This window comes from Oncorhynchus mykiss, unplaced genomic scaffold (assembly GCF_013265735.2).
Source record: "Oncorhynchus mykiss isolate Arlee unplaced genomic scaffold, USDA_OmykA_1.1 un_scaffold_195, whole genome shotgun sequence".
NCBI classification, from domain to species: Eukaryota; Metazoa; Chordata; class Actinopteri; order Salmoniformes; family Salmonidae; genus Oncorhynchus; species Oncorhynchus mykiss.
Window position 1 is genome coordinate 681,411 of NW_023493678.1, and position 23,014 is coordinate 704,424.

General features: G+C 43.4%; 2 protein-coding genes and 1 long non-coding RNA gene across 8 annotated transcripts in view; 2 read left to right on the forward strand and 1 right to left on the reverse strand.

The window, feature by feature from the left end:
• LOC118947734 overlaps nucleotides 1–23,014 on the reverse strand; it is a 62,125-nt gene that overhangs the window by 16,210 nt on the left and 22,901 nt on the right. The gene's annotated exons all lie outside the window — the stretch shown is intronic.
• LOC110513486 lies at nucleotides 2,422–3,512 on the forward strand. The gene is made up of 3 exons (XM_036972863.1): nucleotides 2,422–2,783; nucleotides 2,988–3,066; nucleotides 3,311–3,512. Exons 1-3 carry the CDS (start codon nucleotides 2,433–2,435, stop codon nucleotides 3,472–3,474), a joined length of 594 nt encoding a protein of 197 aa, XP_036828758.1. The 5' UTR covers nucleotides 2,422–2,432; the 3' UTR covers nucleotides 3,475–3,512.
• Nucleotides 20,733–22,968, forward strand: LOC118947736. 6 transcript variants are annotated; one of them, XR_005041917.1, is made up of 6 exons: nucleotides 20,733–21,392; nucleotides 21,522–21,579; nucleotides 21,786–21,933; nucleotides 22,026–22,062; nucleotides 22,307–22,579; nucleotides 22,838–22,962. It is a non-coding gene; the product is annotated as an uncharacterized LOC118947736 (long non-coding RNA). The 6 variants fall into 6 exon arrangements; XR_005041916.1 differs by having other exon boundaries at nucleotides 21,522–21,933; nucleotides 22,838–22,968; XR_005041918.1 differs by lacking the exon at nucleotides 21,522–21,579 and having other exon boundaries at nucleotides 22,838–22,960.

The following is a 23,014-nucleotide window of genomic DNA, read 5'->3' on the forward strand; positions in this document are numbered from 1 at the left end:
ACAGATTTCAATGTGGGCCTAGCTGTATCGAAAACGGTTGATGGGGAAAGTGTGTAATCTGATCAATATATTTCCCCCCCAATATTAATGAGAGAATGGGAATGTGCATAAAGGTCATTCCATGACGTGGTATGAAGTTCTTAATTCGTCAGTGGCTGCAATATTGTCCTCGGTAAACTCAACATGAGTGAAAACAACACAGATAAGGACATGTTTTTCGAGATATAAAAAATACTGTATGCAATTATGGATGAAGAAAATGTAGGTTAAATTACACTAAATATTTGGGAATGTAACTAAGGAAAACGTCATTTAAGATAACATAGGCTATTGCAAAACAAATGTCTAATTCTCTCTATTAAGTCAATCACCAGTTTAGCTCTGATATGGCTGTAGCTCTATGATGTCCTTTGCAATAATCTAATCTGACATTGACATGAAATTCCTATGTCCTTCAGGTAGTACAGAGAGATGATGATGATCCCCCGAGGGAGGGGAGGGAGGTTGTTGAGGAAGAACCAGTAGCCCAGCTCTAGAAGGAGCCCAAGAAGACAGGAAAGGTAAAATGGCAGGTGTGACAGGGCAACTACTAGACTAGTAACACTCAATTGTCACAATAGCTGCATTGACCTGATGTAACATGTCTATTATTTGTGATCTGGAATCTATTCTATTATATTCTATCCAAGGTGAAGAGGAAAAGTAGTGCCAAGAAGTCAGGGGAGCAGGGCACTGATACGGATGCAGGTCATAGATTTTCACTCTGTAGTATGTTGGTTCTCTAAACCTGCATATCATAGATAAAGGTCATGTTAGAAACTGGAGTCAGTAAGAAATGTTGCATGGATAGTTTTATTCAATAGTCCTATTGTAGCAAATTTATCGAAATATTGTATTAAGAGAAAAGCGTCTGACTTATCCTGAATTGTCCTAAACGGTAATAACATATTTAAACATATATAAACCTGTAAGTTTCTCCATCAGCCTTTGACCTTTGATTTGGGAATGTTATGTTGAATCGAGAGAGGAATTAACCATAGTTCTATTCTGCTATTACGTTCATTAATCTGTCATACTTCATCCAACTTTGAATTCAGTCACAGATAAGGAAAACGATGTTGATGAAATGCATTCTGTTCAATCTAGAATACTTTACATCAGAGTCTCATTGCCAAACCTGCTGTGTTCTGTTTTTTTTGTGCAATGCAGATGACAAAGGAACAGCTTGCAAAATTGTGCAAGACCATTGTCAACTTCATTGCACAGACCACCCTGCAGATCCTGCTGCCGGCCCTAGCCCGCATTCTAGGGGTGACGGGCTTTTATGACAACGCTGACTCACTCAAGAGGGGCGGCAGTGCAAGATCCTTCACTGCCTTTGAGCAGAAAAGACTAGAACTCATCCAGGAAGTTAAATATTTGGCGAAGGAGATGTGTAACTGTGGCGGCAGGGCTCTCCGACCAAGGTCTAGCACACCCTCTTCCAAGAGGTACTGTATGTTCCCCATAATGTGTGTGTGTGTGTGTGTGCAGTTAATCCTAACCCTCAAACTGATGAACAATAATTTCCCCATTTCAATATTTTCCAGCTTTCTAACAGGTGTGTTTTGCAATATCTAATGCACACATATAAATTACATTTAGAATACTCAATTATAATGCTTGTTAGATTTGTTAGCACTAAGATATTGATTTTCCAACTCCAGACAGCAATTAACATGCTTTGCTTGTTCATTTTAAAGTTCCCAGACCTCACTGAAAGCCCACCTGGGAATGCCAGAGGACAGTATCATCAGCAGTGTCCAGGAGCAACTGTCAAAATCTGACCAAATGGTGGCTGCAGGACAGCTTTCACAAATAGATAAAGTGGTTGGAACTATGCTGGAGAACATTGAGTGTCTGAAGATAGAATTTCATGCTCTTCTTCCTCATCAGTATTTAGTGACACAGTCAGTCTCTTTACCAAAGTTATGGTAAGCCAGGTCATGTACTCTGTGGATTCTGATGCAGAAAGTATAGGATCCTCTCCAACTGAATCTCTCCAAACATCTGAAACCACTATATCTGATGTAGGCAATCTATTGAGTGACAAGTCCTCCCCTCGGCTGTCTCCTTCTGGCACCATTATGGCAACAAGCGAGACCTCCAATGCGGCACAAATCTTGAAGGCCAACATTGATGGAGAGGAAGTGGATACCACCAGTCATTCTGGTGTAGCTCAAAACATTGTCAGGGACGATATGTCAACCAGCCCAGACATGGTCAAAGATGTCACACTTCCAACCCCATCCTCTGATAACTTGGGCAGTGATGATGACGTCACCGACCTCATCAGCATGTTAGTAATGAGAATTCTAACAGAAATCCAAACCCCAGCAGAAGATTACCCAGTTGACGTCACACGCAAGTCACAACACCTGATCCCCAAAGTTATGGAGGTCTTCTGTGCATGGTCAGGCTGCTCTGAGACACAAGCCTATCCAGAGAACTTGAGGATTCATAAAGTCTACAGAGTCGTCTATAAAAATCTGTTGGAGGAGTTTGGCTCGGAGAAAATCCTCCAACAGGCCGTGTCGACTCAGGACTCTTCATTTGATAGGATTCTTGTCAAGTCTTTGAGTGAAGCGCTTCTCCACAGATGTAATGAGGCATTGAGGGCAGCCTCAAAAACATCAGTCAAAACCACCGGGCCTAAGGCTTTTCCACTGGCTGAGGATGTGAGGGCTAGCAGCGGGAAACTATCTTTTCTACAAAGGCTGGTCAGGCTGACAAGCAACTTAAAGGTACAGCAAACGTATTTAAATGAACAGTTGTGGGAGATAATGTGAGTAAACAATGCTATTCAGTGTAAAAATATAAAACCATCCGTTCATTCCAAAACCAATCATAAATGTTGTTGTGCTGGTGTGGTAGGTGTGATTGTTATCATCATGAGGTTGGTCAGCTGTGACATTTTTTAAAACATGTTTTTCTCTTTAAATACTTAGCTATTCAAGAAGGGGAACAAGAAGGATTCCCACCGCTCTGAATCAGAACAAGTACAGACCACTGCTGAAGATGGCATGCGTAAGTTCACACAACAGGACAACAGTCTGTTTGAGATATTGGTGTACAAATAAATGCCATTTCAAAATAACCTTACAAAGGTTATATACGCAATCATTAGTCATCTCTTATGTAAAAGTAATTATATTCTCCAAAACTCAAACTGTTGGTTCTCATTTATCAGTGTCAGTTATGTTGAGTTGTAACATACATTACATCATTTCTGAATTAAAGTGCATGTAAACTCTCTGTCTCTCTTCTGTAGTGCCCAGCATAGTGCCACATGCTGCCATGTCTGCACTGCCAAAGGATCTCCCCGCCAGCTCCCAACAGGAGACGCCTCACAAACGTCCACTTCTCGTCAGGATGTTTTCTGCCATCTCCAAAGGCCTGTTCAAGCCCTTCAAACAGTCCTTAAAGACCAAGTAACTTCAGACAATTTATTAAACGTCATTCATTGCATTAAATTGGCCTTTGTCTTCTTATGTGCTCCCGTTAACAGACCAGATTACAATACTGGTCTTTTAAATGTTAGCAGTGATAGCAACATTAACTATAGTGGAGTGTATAGCCCTTCTACACAGTCTGACTCTTCTGACACTGTGTGACATGCCCTCTGATCCAGTGATCTAGGATATTCTGAGTGGCTTTAGGCCTGAATCTCTGCCCTCCGGCCCAAATAAATGTTTTCTCTTCTGATATAGTAACATTAATATATTCATCAATTTAAAAAAAGGCATGAATATTGTTTTTCTGCTTTTCTGATCTTAAACCTCCCCCTGGATGTTGGTCCAGGTTTCCTCCAGGGGAGACCTTCTGAAACAGTCGCGAAGGAAACAGCCGACAGTTACAGTACTGTGTTGAAGATAGATGATGACACTCTTAAAAGACAGGTCATTCCTTTACATGGAGCAGTTCCTTAAACCAGGTTAGATTCAACACAGCCACCTCAGACTGGACTCCACCACTCCTTCATAACGCTGAATCTCTTCATAATGCTGCTCCTCAGTCACTGAGTGCATTTACACTGATGAGATGTCCTGCTTAGCCTAGCTGAAAGGGGAGCTCTAACTAGTCCTGTGTGCACCTAGCTGCTGCCCCCGCTGGGCTTGGCCTGGGCCTTTCCCCTCATGGCCCCTCCGCGAGCCTGGCCCTTGGCTGGCTGCTGCTGTACTGGGGACTGCTGCAGCGGAAATTGGGGCCTGTTGGGCCGGGCTGTGAGGAGAGGGGTCTGTATCTGAAGCGAGGCAGCTGCAGTCACCACCTGCTGCTGGAGGAGCTTCTGCTGAACCACCTGGGCTGTGCCTGCTGGAATCATCTGGACCTGGGGATGTAGTCTGGGTCAGGGCCACCGTCAGGGGCTGGATCTGTTACGAGACAGGAAGAGGGTCACATTAAATCAGACAGAAGACAACATGTTATAAAGTGTAAGTTGATCACTCATGGCTGTAATCTTTTGGGACCGTCCCTGTCCGGGTGTCACTTCTGTAGCATTATTGTTAGAGTGTATGATTGTTTTTTATTTATTTTAACTTTAGGCAAGTCAGTTATTATTATTATTAAAAAAAAAATTTTTTTTTACAATTATTATTTACAACGACGGCCATAGGAACAGTGCCTTGTTGCCTTGTTCAATTGCCTTGTTCAAGGGCAGAACGACAGAGTTTTACCTTGTCAGCTCGGGGATTTGATCTGGCAACCGATCGGTTACTGGCCCAATGCTCTAACCACGAGGCTACCTGCCGCCCCACATACATACATGTATGTATGTATGAATGTATGTACACTGCTCAAAAAAAGAAAGGGGACACTAAAATAACACATCCTAGATCTGAATGAATGAAATATTCTTATTAAATACTTTTTTCTTTACATAGTTGAATGTGCTGACAACAAAATCACCCAAAAATGATCAATGGATATCAAATTTATCAACCCATGGAGGTCTGGATTTGGAGTCACACTCAAAATTAAAGTGGAAAACCACACTACAGGCTGATCCAACTTTGATGTAATGTCCTTAAAACAAGTCAAAATGAGGCTCAGTAGTGTGTGTGGCCTCCACGTGCCTGTATGACCTCGCTACAACGCCTGGTCATGCTCCTGATGAGGTGGCGGATGGTCTCCTGAGGGATCTCCTCCCAGACCTGGACTAAAGCATCGAGCGAGACATGATGTCCCAGATGTGCTCAATTGGATTCAGGTCTGGGGAACGGATGGGCATGTCCATAGCATCAATGCCTTCCTCTTGCAGGAACTGCTGACACACTCCAGCCACATGAGGTCTAGCATTGTCTTGCATTAGGATGAACCCAGGGCCAACCGCACCAGCATATGGTCTCACAAGGGGTCTGAGGATCTCATCTTTGTACCTAATGGCAGTCAGGCTACCTCTGGCGAGCACATGGAGGGCTGTGCGCCCCCCCCCCAAAGAAATGCCACCCCACACCATGACTGACCCACCGCCAAACCGGTCATGCTGGAGGATGTTGCAGGCAGCAGAACGTTCTCCACGGCGTCTCCAGACTCTGTCACGTCTGTCACGTGCTCAGTGTGAACCTGCTTTCATCTGTGAAGAGCAAAGGGCGCCAGTGGCGAATTTGCCAATCTTGGTGGGTTAATTGCCTTGTTCAAGGGCAGAACGACAGATTTTTACCTTGTCAGCTCGGGGATTTGATCTGGCAACCTCTCGGTTACTGGCCGAATGCTCTATCCACGAGGCTACTTGCCGCCCCACATACATGTATGTATGTATGTATGTATGTATGCATGTATGCTTGTATGCGTGTATGCGTGTATGTGTGTGTGTGTGTGTGTGTGTGTGTGTGTGTGTGTATGTATGTATGTCTTCTCACTGTCAACTGCAATTATTTTCAGCAAACGTAACACGTGTAAATATTTGTACGAACATAAGATTCAAAAACTGAGACAAACTGAATAAGTTCCACATACAGTGCCTTGCGAAAGTATTCGGCCCCCTTGAACTTTGCGACCTTTTGCCACATTTCAGGCTTCAAACATAAAGATATAAAACTGTATTTTTTTGTGAAGAATCAACAACAAGTGGGACACAATCATGAAGTGGAACGACATTTATTGGATATTTCAAACTTTTTTAACAAATCAAAAACTAAAAAATTGTGCGTGCAAAATTATTCAGCCCCTTTACTTTCAGTGCAGCAAACTCTCTCCAGAAGTTCAGTGAGGATCTCTGAATGATGCAATGTTGACCTAAATGACTAATGAGGATAAATACAATCCACCTGTGTGTAATCAAGTCTCCGTATAAATGCACCTGCACTGTGATAGTCTCAGAGGTCCGTTAAAAGCGCAGAGAGCATCATGAAGAACAAGGAACACACCAGGCAGGTCCGAGATACTGTTGTGAAGAAGTTTAAAGCCGGATTTGGATACAAAAAGATTTCCCAAGCTTTAAACATCCCAAGGAGCACTGTGCAAGCGATAATATTGAAATGGAAGGAGTATCAGACCACTGCAAATCTACCAAGACCTGGCCGTCCCTCTAAACTTTCAGCTCATACAAGGAGAAGACTGATCAGAGATGCAGCCAAGAGGCCCATGATCACTCTGGATGAACTACAGAGATCTACAGCTGAGGTGGGAGACTCTGTCCATAGGACAATAATCAGTCGTATATTGCACAAATCTGGCCTTTATGGAAGAGTGGCAAGAAGAAAGCCATTTCTTAAAGATATCCTTAAAAAGTGTTGTTTAAAGTTTGCGACAAGCCACCTGGGAGACACACCAAACATGTGGAAGAAGGTGCTCTGGTCAGATGAAACCAAAATTGAACCCGTCGGGCACCAAATACAAAACACGAAATACTGAACATAAAACAATCTCTGACAAAGACATGAGGGAAAACAGACGGCTAAATACACAACAGGTAATGAATGGGATTGAAACCAGGTGTGTAGTAAGACAAGATAAATCCAATGGAAAATAAAAAATTGATCAATGATGGCTAGAAGACCGGTGACATTGACCGCCGAGCACCGCCCGAACTAGGAGAGGCTTCGACTTCCGCAGACGTTGTGAAATCCACAGGGTGGGCTTTTTCATACATGCAGGATTTTCTTCCTAACGTACCTCTAAATGTATTCTGCTCAACCAGTATCTCAGTCTCAGACAGATGACAACAAATCCCCAGCCGTGATGCTATCCTGACTGAAGCAGTAGGGTATGTGTCAACACAAATATTGATAGTATCTCTTTGACTGGAATAAGGTTCTCAATGGCAAGGCTTTTCTCCGTCAAAGAGAGACATCCATACAACGGAAAAAGAGCACCCGGATCCCACTTTCTCTCACATTTGACACCAATCAGAGGTAAATCAGGCACTCCTGAGATAAACACTTCATATGACGCCTGCCCTGTGCCTGAGCAGAAAGATGAAACTGACTCTGAAAGCCCCACCAGCTCTACCCAGTACTGCTTTATCTGCTCTGTCGGAATGCGGGAGACTCTGTCAAAGGAGATGAGGATATCAAAACACAATGCTACACTCCAAAGTGCAGCCGTGGGGCTTTCCTGAGCTGAACAAACTAGCTGTAAAACCTCTCGCTTTCACTGGCTTCTAGATCAGAGCGCTTGCATCATTGCTATTTTACAAGAGAATGACAAATCGACTGAAGGGAAACAGTCAACCATGTTTCTTGTTTGAGAAATTTGACTTCATCTTGCCTCATTCTTAAAAAGCTAGGGATGAAAATGATCTATTACAATAATAAAAAGCTACAACAAACGAACGCACAATTCTGTATTTCATCACGTTCTACCTCTGTCAAGACACACACACACACACACACACACACACACACACACACACACACACAGGGAACAAGAGCAAAAAAGTTCGGTGATTCATCTACTGTCCTTAACACCATGACAGCTCCTGTCCTCTGAGGTCTGCTGAAACTCCTCCTCCCCCAGGTTTAATGGGACCAGCCATTATGACCCTCAGATGTTTCCTCTGTGCTGTGGTTTCTGGTTTTATGTCATGCCACAAAAATCCTTCATGCTTAGCTCTGCATTGACCCACAGTGAAATCCTCAAATCCCTCTCTAACACTCACACTCATAACTACAATGACCTGTTACTCTGTTCATGCCTGTGATCAGCCTGATCTCATAGACTAGACGTAACATAGTAAATGTAATTCCGGGACACTCAAATTAGTGGGCATACAGTATAACACGGATGTCTAACGATCCAAAGGTTATGATTTTGAATCTCATCACAGACAACTTTAGCTAATTAGCAAACTTTCAACTACTTACCACTTTTTAGCTACTTTGTAACTACTTAGCATGTTAGCTAACCCTTCCCCTAACCCTTATAGCTAACCCTTCCCCTAACTCTAACCTTAACCCTTTAACCTAACTCCTAAACTTAACTCTAACCTTAACCCTAACCCCTAGCCTAACTAACTTTAACCAGGTAATTTGTTTTTGATGGAAGAGGGAGGTGCAGACATGGGATAGATGGTAGAAGAGCAATGATAGACGCTGCCATCGGTTTTCTGAAAAAAAGTGCCAGATTTTTATTTTTATTTTATTTCACCTTTATTTAACCAGGTAGGCTAGTTGAGATTAAATTCTCATTTACAACTGCGACCTGGCCAAGATAAAGCATAGCAGTGTGAACAGACAACAACACAGAGTTACACATGGAGTAAACAATAAACAAGTCAATAACACAGTAGAAAAAAAGAGTCTATCTACATTGTGTGCAAAAGGCATGAGGAGGTAGGCGAATAATTACAATTTAGCAGATTAACACTGGAGTGATAAATGATCAGCTGGTCATGTGCAGGTAAAGATACTGGTGAGCAAAAGAGCAGAAAAGTAAATAAATAAAAACAGTATGAAAACAATAGAATCTCACCATACCTTCTCTGCTATGCAATCTGGTTTCAGAGCTGATCATGGGTGCACCTCAGCCACGCTCAAGGTCCTAAACGATATCTTAACCGCCATCGATAAGAAACATTACTGTGCAGCCGTATTCATTGATCTGGCCAAGGCTTTCGACTCTGCCAATCACCACATCCTCATCTGCAGACTCGACAGCCTTGGTTTCTCAAACGATTGCCTCGCCTGGTTCACCAACTACTTCTCTGATAGAGTTCAGTGTGTCAAATCGGAGGGTCTGCTGTCCGGACCTCTGGCAGTCTCTATGGGGGTGCCACAGGGTTCAATTCTTGGACCGACTCTCTTCTCTGTATACATCAATGATGTCGCTCTTGCTGCTGGTGAGTCTCTGGCCCTTCTTTGGACACTGTGTTAACAACCCTCCAGGCAAGCTTCAATGCCATACAACTCTCCTTCCGTGGCCTCCAATTGCTCTTAAATACAAGTAAAACTAAATGCATGCTCTTCAACCGATCGCTGCCTGCACCTGCCCGCCTGTCCAACATCACTACTCTGGACGGCTCTGACTTAGAATACGTGGACAACTACAAATACCTAGGTGTCTGGTTAGACTGTAAACTCTCCTTCCAGACCCACATCAAACATCTCCAATCCAAAGTTAAATCTAGAATTGGCTTCCTATTTCGCAACAAAGCATCCTTCACTCATGCTGCCAAACATACCCTTGTAAAACTGACCACCCTACCAATCCTCAACTTTGGCGATGTCATTTACAAAATAGCCTCCAATACCCTACTCAACAAATTGGATGCAGTCTATCACAGTGCAATCCGTTTTGTCACCAAAGCCCCATATACTACCCATCATTGCGACCTGTACGCTCTCATTGGCTGGCCCTCGCTTCATACTCGTCGCCAAACCCACTGGCTCCATGTCATCTACAAGACCCTGCTAGGTAAAGTCCCCCCTTATCTCAGCTCGCTGGTCACCATAGCATCACCCACCTGTAGCACGCGCTCCAGCAGGTATATCTCTCTGGTCACCCCCAAAACCAATTATTTCTTTGGCCACCTCTCCTTCCAGTTCTCTGCTGCCAATGACTGGGACGAACTACAAAAATCTCTGAAACTGGAAACACTTATCTCCCTCACTAGCTTTAAGCACCAACTATCAGAGCAGCTCACAGATTACTGCACCTGTACATAGCCCACCTATAATTTAGCCCAATCAACTACCTCTTTCCCTACTGTATTTATTTTATTTTATTTATTTATTTAGCTCCTTTGCACCCCATTATTTTTTACTTCTACTTTGCACATTCTTCCACTGCAAATCTACCATTCCAGTGTTTTACTTGCTATATTGTATTTACTTTGCCACCATGGCTTTTTTTTGCCTTTACCTCCCGTATCTCACCTTATTTGCTCACATCGTATATAGACTTGTTTATACTGTATTATTGACTGTATGTTTGTTTTACTCCATGTGTAACTCTGTGTCGTTGTATGTGTCGAACTGCTTTGCTTTATCTTGGCCAGGTCGCAATTGTAAATGAGAACTTGTTCTCAACTTGCCTACCTGGTTAAATAAAGGTGAAATAAAAAATATAGAAAAAAAATATAGAAAGCATCTCAGAGGGTTGATCTAGCTGCAGATAGCTAATTCTCCTCTATGTGTTTTTCTTAAATGACAGCTTAGGAACAGTGGGTTAACTACCTTGTTCAGGAACAGAACGACATATTTTTACATGGCCAGCTCAGGGATCTGACCTAGCAACCTTTCAGTTACTGGCCCAATGCTCTAACCACAAGGCTACCTGACGCCCTATGTCCTGCCAACTCAAAAGCTGAACAATAAATGTGTAACCAAGGGGGAACTAGTGCATTTCTCTGAGAAAATCTGCTTCAGTATTATCAATCTTCCAAAACACTTAAAATTCTTGTAAAATCATTGGCATTTATTTGATCAAATAGACTTTGAAAGGTTATACATGCAGAAATTCCTCTTGTCAAAAGTCTTGCTGTTACAAAAGTAGCTCTTCATGCAGCGTAACAGGTTACAGGTTCTTCTTGGTGAAGCGCCTGAATGGCTTCATCATTGCTGAAAAGACCCTGACAATCAAGGATCGTTTTTTGACAGGCTGAGATATGGAGGGAGAAACCTCTCCAACTGGAGCTAGAAACACAAGAGAAATGGATGGATGGATGGATGGAGAGAGAGAGAGAGAGAGAGAGAGAGAGAGAGAGAGAGAGAGAGAGAGAGAGAGAGAGAGAGAGAGAGAGAGAGAGAGAGAGAGAGAGAGAGAGAGAGAGAGAGAGAGAGAGAGAGAGAGAGAGAGAGAGAGAGAGAGAGAGAGAGAGAGAGAGAGAGAGAGAGAGAGAGAGAGAGAGAGAGAGAGAGAGAGAGAGAGAGAGAGAGAGAGAGAGAGAGAGAGAGAGAGAGAGAGAGAGAGAGAGAGAGAGAGAGAGAGAGAGAGAGAGAGAGAGAGAGAGAGAGAAGAGAGAGAGAGAGAGAGAGAGAGAGAGAGAGAGAGAGAGAGAGAGAGAGAGAGAGAGAGAGAGAGAGAGAGAGAGATGCAGTATAGTAACATTGAAAAATAACAGTGCTATGAGTTTGGTAGGCATTCCTATGTTTCTAACACACACCTAAACAAAACTACAAGCTATAGCAGAGCTCTAAAACATCCTTACCTATGCAATGTCTATCAGTAGAGGGAATCTCAGTATGGTCTTGGACTGAATGGCAGTCCTTTTTGTTTCCTCTCTTGGAACGCTAACAGAAGAAAGGTAAAGAAAATGGTACAGAGAATAAATAAATGGAACACTTCTGAATCCAAGGCAACAATTTAGTGGTGAATAAAAAATATTTATTTCATGTATTTGTCTTATCATAGCCACATCAATAACATCAGCACCTAACTGGAACAAAAAACAAATGCTAACTCCCTGCTATACCTTGAAGTTGATCCTGAGTTTAGTCATTGAAAAGCAAAGGAAGCTCCTTCTTGCTTTCTGCTCAGCCCCCCTCTCCGTCTCAGCCTGGTCTGATGGGTTTGTTGCAGCAGAAGCTGGTCTTGACGCCTCCTTGCATCCCTGTACCAGCTGCTGGGTCAAGGACTTTACCAGGACTCTGTCAAATGCAGGGTCCTGGGAGGAAATAGCTGCTTGCAGGGTGTTATAAGAGCCAAACTCCTCCATGAGGTTTTTATGTACACCTCTGAACACCCTTTGGATGTTCAGGTTCTGGGAATATGCCTGTGTCCTGGATAATCTGGATGCAGCACAGAACTCAGACAGGACTTGTCTGATGAGTTGCTGAGATGTTTCGGTCAGATCTGCTGCCTGTTGGGAGGGTCCATCTAGGGCTGAGGGTCTGATCTCCGATAGCAACCTTATCACCAGTATGGTGACAAAACAGATGCCATCATCTTTGCTGGAGTCCTTCAAGTACTGCAGTGGGAATGCAGTGGCACTGCTGATGTCCGGGATGATTAAGAGCTCCCTCAGATGGCCAGAGCTGCTGGGGATACACACCTCCTTCTCTTCAATGTCAATCCCCTCTCCCTTTGGTACCAAAGAGGTTCCCTTGCTGGTGAAAGACGGAGTGGAGGATCGAAAAGAGACTTTAGCACTCGGTGGTCGGCTGCTGTCAGTCATTGGACTGTTACGATGCAGGGGTTCATCTGTGTGTGCCATCATCTTTGTCTTTAGGTCAATTGTAGAAATCTCTGGCATTTTAGAGTCCCTGGTGTCGATGCAGGAGCTCCTGACGATGGGGCAGGTCAGATCAAAAGGCACTTTGTCAGGGATGGGAGTGCCAGGGAGGTTGATCTCTAACTCACACTCTGACCTAGGACCCTTTGAAGAGCTGGACAAGGAACTACGACCATTTAAAGAAGTGGATAAAGATGAACAGGTTCGAGGGATGTCTTGGCAGACTTGTTCACTGTCATCCTCACTTTTCTCAATCTCCTTCAGCATAGTTCCTACCATATCATTGATCTGAAGGAGCTCCCTGGAATCCTTCATTCGCCCGAAGTTTGAGATTTCACTCTGGATAGCAACCAGGATTTCCCCAAGGGTCTCTTTGGAAGAAGCCATTTCTGTCCTTTCGGATCCGGATGGCTTCAGCCCTGTGAAGAAATCCTTAAGTGTGTTCTTCATACTGACGCAGATGTTCTTAGCTGTTGACCAAAGCTTCTCTTCTGCTATTTTAACACTCAATTCAGTATAATCCAGTTGGGAGCCCCCGTGGGAGCACTGTGAAACTCTCCCACTTCTTTCCAGTAGCACAGTGTCAGTGGACTCATTTTTCTGGAAAATAGTCGCCATTCCTTTGACAAAGGTTTCCACTAATCTAGAGGCTGTATTCTCAGAGGACATGGAGGACATGGATTCTGAAAGGACATGGATCTCTGATGGTGAGCTAGATGATAAGCCAGCCTGCAGACTTTTCTGAAGACCAGTATGGCTGATCTGTGTGATAAAGGAATGACTGGATCTCATCAGCACTTTACTCACTGCCTCTTCTGCCTGAATCTGAAAGTCATTGCTAGAGAGCTTCTTAATGCTCTGAATCAGACTAGTTGAGGACTCTGTGATTCTGACACTCTCTTCTGAGCTCAGTTGAGAATATTGAGTACTCACGCTCAAGTCTTCATTGGGTGAGGGTGACTGGGAAATAGTATAGTCATCGAGCTTTGATAGGACACCATCAACAAACCAACAAGCCTCTAGGGACTCATCAGATGAACTGACAACGGCCAAGGATTTACTCTCCACTTTTGATAACTCTGACTTGTAGATGGAAAAAACACTGCTAAGAACTTCTTGAGTACTGGTATCCAGATTGGAGAGACAGAGAGCTGGTATTGGTTGGCTCTCTCTGGGAACTCTACTGTGTTCGGTGCTGGGTAACTGGACCTCAACAGTTGAAACAGTTGCCTTTTCCAGGGTGTCTGAAGACTCCCGAAGAGAAGCATCCTTTGCCACACCTTCTTCTCGAGCGGCTAGAGTTAAAAGGTCCCTCAGCTTTGCTCGTATACGGCCATAGAGTGTACCGGCTAGAGAGAAGGTTATCTTCTGTGAAGACCCTGTTTTGTGGTCATTTACAGGAACTGGCCAATCAACTGCTTCACATGTGTCTTCAAATGATGCTATCGTCTCCATGCCTCCCACAAATGCCTTAACAATCACTGTGGCAGTGGAGGTTACAGATGTCAGGGCTGTGCAGCTGGTATTCAGCGGGACTTCAGTATGGCTAGGAGCAGCACTAGAAGGCCTAGAGGAAGGAGCCATGCCAGAAGAGCTGCTGACTTTCCTTGTAAGGATGGTGCTCACCGCCTTCAGGGCTTTAGACTGAAAGTCGGGGCTAGAGAGGGTCTGAATCTTTCTGGCCACCACACTGGTAGAGGATCCAGTCTCTTTGAGAAAGTGAGTGGTCCCTTCCTTCCCAGATGGACACTCAACATCTAGGTCACATTGAAGATTGGTCAGAAATTTAGACCCCAAGATTGTCATCTTCTTGGCCAGATCCAATAGGATGTTGAAGTCCTGTGCCATTTTGTCCATTGTGCCGACAATGGCCTCCAGCACATCATCGGTCACAGGGTCTATGAGGGGCTCGATAAACCCTACCCACTCTGGCTCAGATGTTTGGCTCTCTAGCTCGGCCAGGATCTGAACCGAGGCTACCCGAATGACCTCCTTGCCTGCTGCTATGTCCTGACTGTCCATAGGGGGGCAACTCCCCGGGCTGGCCTGAATGGCCACTGAGAGGCCAGAGTTAAGCTGGTGTACCACCTCCCCCACGATAGCACAGCTCAACTCGGAGGAGCTGGAAGAGGTGGGGTTGGAGTGACCCTCAACCAGGGATATCAGAAGGCTCTCTTCCGTTACCCCAAAAAGAGCCTTCAGAGGCTCCTCCATGAGGGGAGCCTCTCTAGTTGCAGGCAAGCTCTGCAATGAGGTCTGGGACCTTGAAGATAAACACACAATCACCACTTAAGCCATGCAAATGTAACCAACTGTATCTAATCTGGGTCATTAGTGAGCCTGAAAACCAAATTAGAGCAATGATGGATTACTTCTCATACCACCGTAGTTCTAGAAGCCTAAAGCCAACTGACACGATTTTTTGCCTGATTTTTATGTTTGTACGACATCAGAATATGATTATTTCTGAAAGGCATGTACCTGATCTATTTATTCATAGATGACTTCATGGCTTACCCAGTTAAAAATGACTTTCACCTGGACCCATCCCCCCCAGTGGCAACATTTCTGACCAGAACTTAAAACTACAAGGTGTGAATTCCAAGTTAATAATTTATGATAAGTATGGATCAGGTCTTGCAATTATTATGTTGAAATATTGCTGTGAACATACCTCTTAGGCGAACAGCATGGTGATGAGGTTCTGCGAGTGGATTTTTGGCGGCATCCTGCACTGCCATTCCTCCTCCTCTCCTTAGTCCAGTAGTTCATCTCACTGATCAGCAGCCTTTTCTCTCTCTCATCCAGACCGCCTAAGGAATCCTCAGACCCTGTCAGAGAGCACTGGGATTCTGGGGAGGTTGCCCCACTCCTCAGGTTCACCCCCATGATACGAGCTAGCGCTGGTAGGAGAATGCGGAGGGCTGTCTGGGTCACGACTTTAACAATCTTCAGACACAGCATGGAGAGCTGCTCGAATGTGAGCTATGGCCAACAAACAGAGTAATGTTTTTGTCAATCAAGCAATTCCATGACACCATTCCCTATATAGCGCACAACTTTTGACCAGAACCTTATGTGGAGAGACTTACATTATTTTTCATGCCCTGCTGAATCACTCTCCATTGGCTAGAGAAAAGAAAAGAAAGGAAACATATTTTACCTGCACACTGGTGTTGAGTTAGTGGAGTCACTAGATAGCCATGTCAGGGAAAATAAACGTGTATTTATTTAAGCAATTAGCAAGTCCATGAGATATTTTGTTCTTGATTTACAGGAAGAGTTAGGTGTGTGGTTACAGTGATGTTAGGGTTAAGTGTAGTGTTTGAAATCCCATTTGTGGTTAGAAGGTGCACTATGACTATAAATTCAGAGTTGTTGTATGTGAGGTTGGAAAAAGACATGGGACTTGCTCATCAGTTAGACTCCTCAGGAAGGAGAGGAGGATTGGGGCACAGCATGTCCCAATCTTGAGAGAAGGCATTAGAGTCCTCTGAGCCTCCTTCTCCAGCTGCTCAATGATAGATCCCCTTTCCCGGAAACCACACCCGGGTGTCTGAGAAGACTCTGGGAAACCGCAAAGAGAAATCTAAAGTTGAATCTGAACTTGATCCCTAATTTCCTTCACCTTTAGGGATTTGATTGCACTGGACAGGTAAAAGCACATCTCTCTGCGGGCCTCCACTATATTGCTTTCACCTATATAGATACTATCTACTCAGATCGGTGCTGATGAATTTGAACACAACCTGCACCCAACATGAAGTAATCTCGGACCTGCACCAATGCTGCTGTCCTCCTCCACGGAAGTCTTCTTGGCACCGCCACTGGACTTACGTTTAGCCTACATGACAACAGATTATAGGTCTAATAGCAGATCTAAGGTCAGTGTAGCGTCTCCTCCTAATGCTTTAAGGCTAGGATTTAGTGATAGTAAACTAATCCTAGATCTGTGCCTAAGTAGGCAGAGCATGTGTAAAGGACAGCATATTTCTTACCTTGCCTCCTGTCCTGTTCTTGTTGGTCTCATGTGTCTCTGTTTCCTTCATGTTCTCCACGACTTTATTTTGGTCATCCGGGGGATCCTCCCATTTCACGCTCTGGTGGATAAATAAGAGGTCAATATCAGTCCTAGGTTGTGACTTTATGAAACAACTTATTCACTCCTATTTTAAACAAAACAGTAATTGTGGTCAGATTTCAGGCCATGGATCAAACCAGTGAGACCTATTGCTGTGTTAGTGACCTACTATATTGTTAGTAATTTCTCCTCTAAACTCAAAATAGGCAAATGAACCATACCTTGCTGTCATCTGACATGATGAGTAGCTTATTGTTGTAGGCTGTTTAGAGGAAATACTAATACCTCCTTTGAAAAAACGTCAGTGAACCATCGACAGAAAACTGAAGTGAATATGAACGTCCTTGAATTATGCCAAAGCATTGTTGAATACTCGATTCCGATTGGCTGAAGCCAGAGCATTCTTCAAAGATGTCATACACACATGATGTCACAATTAGGCCTAAGTCTAATATCTATATGAATTGTCAATTTCATTAGAAAACAAATCAAAGCTTGTCAAAGTTTTGCCAAACGAAAATATGTCTAAGTGCACGTTTTTGCGTTTAATTTATGGTTTATCATGCATCGTCATTCATCACCATATACAAAAATGTAACTCGCTGCCATCCATTAGCTATAATTCTGAGGTTGTAGAGCTGCAAAACTAGGACGTGCAATAAATTATAACCACTTGCAGAATAATTTCAAATCAAAGACGTTCCGCTGCATAGAGCTGACACGTTTCTTGGCGTCAGGGGACAGTGCCATGGTTCTGAAATGTTTCGAGTCTGGGCAGCACCTGAGACCGCGGCATGGTGCTGAAATGGAGCAGGGCTCAGTTCTATGGATATCTCATGCGGATTTTCCTGCTAGCCTATGTATAACGATACTATAATTACATTATTTTCATCCATCCGTCAACACAAATGGCATGTCAACGTTCCCCAAATAATAATGCAATGAAGCCAAGCCGAGATGTATGGTTCTTCATCCAGAGGACGAAGCACCACTGTATCATCTAAAACCTTCAGAGAGATCCCTTAAAACTGTAGTATAAATTCTCCACGGCTGTTATGGTAGCTAGGTTAATTTAGCGAGACATGGACAAATCCAACACATAGCGTTTCTACTGAGTCCTGCTTAGAGGTGACTGACCGTCATGTTGCTAGTTGTAACGACGCTTTTAAAACAAGAATAGTTATTTGTAATTGCTCTGGGAGCTAATTATTGCAGAGCCCAGCTACACATCCTGCTCGCTGGGCTCATTATGGACAGCCAATGAGCAGTTCAGGTGAAAAAGTCAGCCAGATCTGATCCCTATAACATACATGATACTAGGATCCTGTAGCAACCTGCCGGCCTGCACAATCCTCCATGGCACGAATGCTACACGCGCAATATGGTATGCTAACATCCCACAACAATTCCCCAATTGGAATTACTTGCCTAAACTTCCAATCATACTTATTTTCTAATATCAACCATAGTTTCTGCACTTAAGGCAAACTTGCCATTAGAACAAGATGGAATTAGGACAACTGTAAAGCTCGTAGGCTAAAATGAACCTTACCTGGCTGTCGTCAGCCATTATGTGTAGCCCGTTAATTAAGGCTCTGCGCCTCTAATACTGCAGCTATTCTGTAACTGTTAAACTCGTCTAATCGTATCCGTTGAAAACCCGTCAGTGAACCGTCCTCAAACACAATGAACTGATGTCAATATGGACATTAACCTTCACATAAAGATATCAAATACATGACGTCAGATATGTCTAATCAGAATATATATCATAGTGTCACAGTACGTGCTGTTGACAGCCTACCCCGAAATCAAACAGGAACATGGATTATGTGAAATCTGTTGTTAATGTATCGGGAATGTTTTTACAATTGTTTAACTGCCTTCATTTTACTGGACCCCATGAAGAGTAGCTGCTGCAGCTAAAGGGGATCCACAATAAATACAAATACAAACCCAATGCACCATGTATCAACTTGTTTTGACATATCACATGGGATATGACAGTTCCTGATTCTGAGATACTGTAAATCAACAGACCTTGAGAGGAGATAAAACATCATCTGTTGATCTATTTCACAGGTTTCTGGTGGTTTCTAAGCATTCTACATGTGTTGGGGAAGGAGGGTGGGATCTGTCCAGAGCATCTAATTACATCAAGTCTTGCTGTTACAGTATATGCACAGTTACAGTATATGGCTATAGTGTAAAACACAGAAACCTCATAGAGGTCACCGCATGTGTGGGAGGTGGTACAAAGGAGATATCAGAGGTATGAATAGTGGAACTAGGGGCTCCATTGTAAACCAAAACAATGATAACTAACCTGAACAACAGTATACAAGGCATATTGACATTTGAGAGAGACATACAGCGAGGCATAAAGTAATCGCAGGTGTTGATTGGGAGAGCTAGCTAAAACAACAGGTGAGACAACAACAGCTAATCAGCTAACACAACAACAGCTAATCAGCTAACACAACAACAGCAGGTAAAATGGCGATGACACACAGAGCCTGAGATCGCGGCTGGCTGGGGCCGACAGAAAAAATAAATAAACAGAATGGAGTACCGTGATTAATCGACAGTCCAGCAGGCATCAGCTATGTAGCCAAGTGATAACAGTGTCCAGAAGGCAGCAGTAGATGGTACAGGGAAGGCGCCATTACGCGGGCTACACTGCGTTTAAAGTTAGTAGCCCTCCGACGGAGGCCGGTTGAAGGCACAGCGGATGGAGTATTCGTCGGCAGACCAGTCGTGGTGGTGCGGTGCGGGGCAGATAGAATTTAGAATGCTAGCAGGGAGATGCGCCTGGCTCACGGCTAACTGGTGCTACCTTCGTGGCAGTGGCGTTATCCACTATAGATCCACTATAGCCAATCGGTAGCAGCGATGAACCGGTGCCAAGGTCCATAGTTTACAGCAAGGATCAGGTGGAGTATTGGGCTCTAGCCGTGTATGAGTGGGGTTCGGGAGAACAGCTGAGTAGGCCGGGAGGTGGGCCTCAGGGATAGCTTCGGTACTGGATGCCACGATAAGTGCAAGCTAGCTGTGAGCTAGTTAGCTGCAAGCTGTGATCTAGCTGTGAAGATCAGAAGTAGTGGTCCAGGGATTACGGCAGGAATCCGGCGTTGTTGTGGAGAGACAGTCCGATACTAGTAGACTGGCGAGTATTATCCAGGCTAAGAACAGGGCTGGTATCTGTGCAGAAGGTAAAAGCCGCTAGCATTGGCTAACTATGACTAAATAGCTTTTAGCTAATTAGCTAGTTAGCTTCTGGAGGTTCTTGAATGTGTTATAAAATAAAAAAATAATAGCGATACCGTATCACATTGGGTGAAGCAGTGTTACCTCTTTACTATTAAAGTGTATTGCTCTCTGTTTATGACTGATAATAGGACGTAACACAGGGATGAGGAGAAAACAATCATTTGGATCCTACACAACACGTTGTTGTACCTAAATAATTCCACAAGAGGGCGACATATAAACATTTCTTAAAACCAATTAACCTCTAGTGCCTTCAGTCCATGACGTCCCCGACTAACTAAAAGTCTGCGTCTGCAAAAATGCTCTTTTATCATAACTCGACATGAAAGTAGCAAAGCCAAAACAGTCAATGACATGCTTTTCGGGATATACAATTAGCTATGGTGGAAGAAAAGGTAAGTGAAATATAGGGGAAGGTAGAACATGTTTTACAGTAAGTTTAAAGTTGTTATCACCAATTTAGCTCTGATAGGCCTTTGGCAATCCAAGCTTTTGGGATCGTACTCAAGGCTACTTGGTTTAGCCTGGCTATAGCCTAGGGATACAGTCCAATAATATCTCTTTCTCCTGAAGTGTACACTCTCGTTCGCTTCTTCCTACAAATCTAAAATCATTGGATTGGTGGAGGCATGGGCTAGAGAGGAATATGCTACCAAATAGCACCTTATTCCCTAATGTAGGCCTACTTTTAAGGAATGCACTATAAGGAATAGATCAGTCAACTGGCTCACTAAATGGGGTACCGAAATACATCCAAAAGAGGTCGACACGAAATTAGACTAGGTTTATTTCTGTTTTGACCTGCTGAGTCGCAGTGCTTAGTGAACAGATTTCAATGTGGGCCTAGCTGTATCGAAAACGGTTGATGGGGAAAGTGTGTAATCTGATCAATATATTTCCCCCCCAATATTAATGAGAGAATGGGAATGTGCATAAAGGTTTAACATTCCATGACGTGGTATGAAGTTCTTAATTCGTCAGTGGCTGCAATATTGTCCTCAGTAAACTCAACATGAGTGAAAACAACACAGACAAGGACACGTTTTTCGAGATATAAAAAATATTGTATGCTATTATGGATGAAGAAAATGTAGGTTAAATGACACTAAATATTTGGGAATGTAACTAAGGAAAACGTCATTTAAGATAACATAGGCTATTGCAAAACAAATGTCTAATTCTCTCTATTAAGTCAATCACCAGTTTAGCTATGATATGGCTGTAGCTCTATGATGTCCTTTGCAAGAATCTAATCTGACATTGACATGAAATTCCTATGTCCTTCAGGTAGTACAGAGAGATGATGATGATCCCCCGAGGGAGGGGAGGGAGGTTGTTGAGGAAGAACCAGTGGCCCAGCTCAAGAAGGAGCCCAAGAAGACAGGAAAGGTAAAATGTCAGGAGTGACAGGGCAACTACTAGACTAGTAACACTCAATTGTCACAATAGCTGCATTGACCTGATGTAACATGTCTATTATTTGTGATCTGGAATCTATTCTATTATATTCTATCCAAGGCGAAGAGGAAAAGTAGTGCCAAGAAGTCAGGGGAGCAGGGCACTGATACGGATGCAGGTCATAGATTTTCCCTCTGTAGTATGTTGGTTCTCTAAACCTGCATATCATAGATAAAGGTCATGTTAGAAACTGTAGTCAGTAAGAAATGTTGCATGGATAGTTTTATTCAATAGTCCTATTGTAGCAATTTTATCAAAGTATTGTATTAAGAGAAAAGCGTCTGACTTATCCTGAATTGTCCTAGTTGGTAATAACATATTTAGGATTGAGGAATAAACACCCGGACAGAGGATCTGTTATTGAGCTCTTGGAGAAGAATGCTCTTAAGGCTGCATTCGGCCCAGGCAACAAAGATGAGATGGAGGACTGCTACCCAATCCTCATCTCATTCATGCGCAATCTTACTGATGAGTATGTTAGAACCATGTTTTGCTCTAGCCTCACATATTTTGTGCAGAAGGAAATAAAAAGTAAGTAAAACACATTTCTTTTTTCTTTTCTAGGCAATGGCAAGTGATCTATAAAGGATTTAAAAAACCTGTAAGTTTCTCCATCAGCCTTTGACCTTTGATTTGGGAATGTTGTGTTGAATCAAGAGAGAGGAATTAACCATAGTTCTATTCTGCTATTACGTTCATTAATCTGTCATACTTCATCCAACTTTGAATTCAGTCACAGATAAGGAAAACGATGTTGGTGAAATGCATTCTGTTCAATCTAGAATACTTTACATCAGAGTCTCATTGCCAAACCTGCTGTGTTCTGTTTTGTTTGTGCAATGCAGATGACAAAGGAACAGCTTGCAAAATTGTGCAAGACCATTGTCAACTTCATTGCACAGACCACCCTGCAGATCCTGCTGCCGGCCCTGGCCCGCATTCTAGGGGTGACGGGCTTTTATGACAACGCTGACTCACTCAAGAGGGGTGGCAGTGCAAGATCCTTCACTGCCTTTGAGCAGAAAAGACTAGAGCTCATCCAGGAAGTTAAATATTTGGCGAAGTAACTGTGGCGGCAGGGCTCTCCGACCAAGGTCTAGCACACCCTCTTCCAAGAGGTACTCTATGTTCCCCATAATGTGTGTGTGTGTGTGTGTGTGTGCGCAGTTATTCCTAACCCTCAAACTGATGAACAATAATTTCTCCATTTCAATATTTTCCAGCTTTCTAACAGGTGTGTTTTGCAATATCTAATGCACACATATAAATTACATTTAGAATACTCAATTATAATGCTTGTTAGATTTGTTAGCACTAAGATATCGATTTTCCAATTTCAGACAGCAATTAACATGCTTTGCTTGTTCATTTTAAAGTTCCCAGACCTCACTGAAAGTCCACCTGGGAATGCCAGAGGACAGTATCATCAGCAGTGTCCAGGAGCAACTGTCAAAATCTGACCAAATGGTGGATGCAGGACAGCTTTCACAAATAGATAAAGTGGTTGGAACTATGCTGGAGAACATTGAGAAGATAAGCAGCGAATGTGGCGA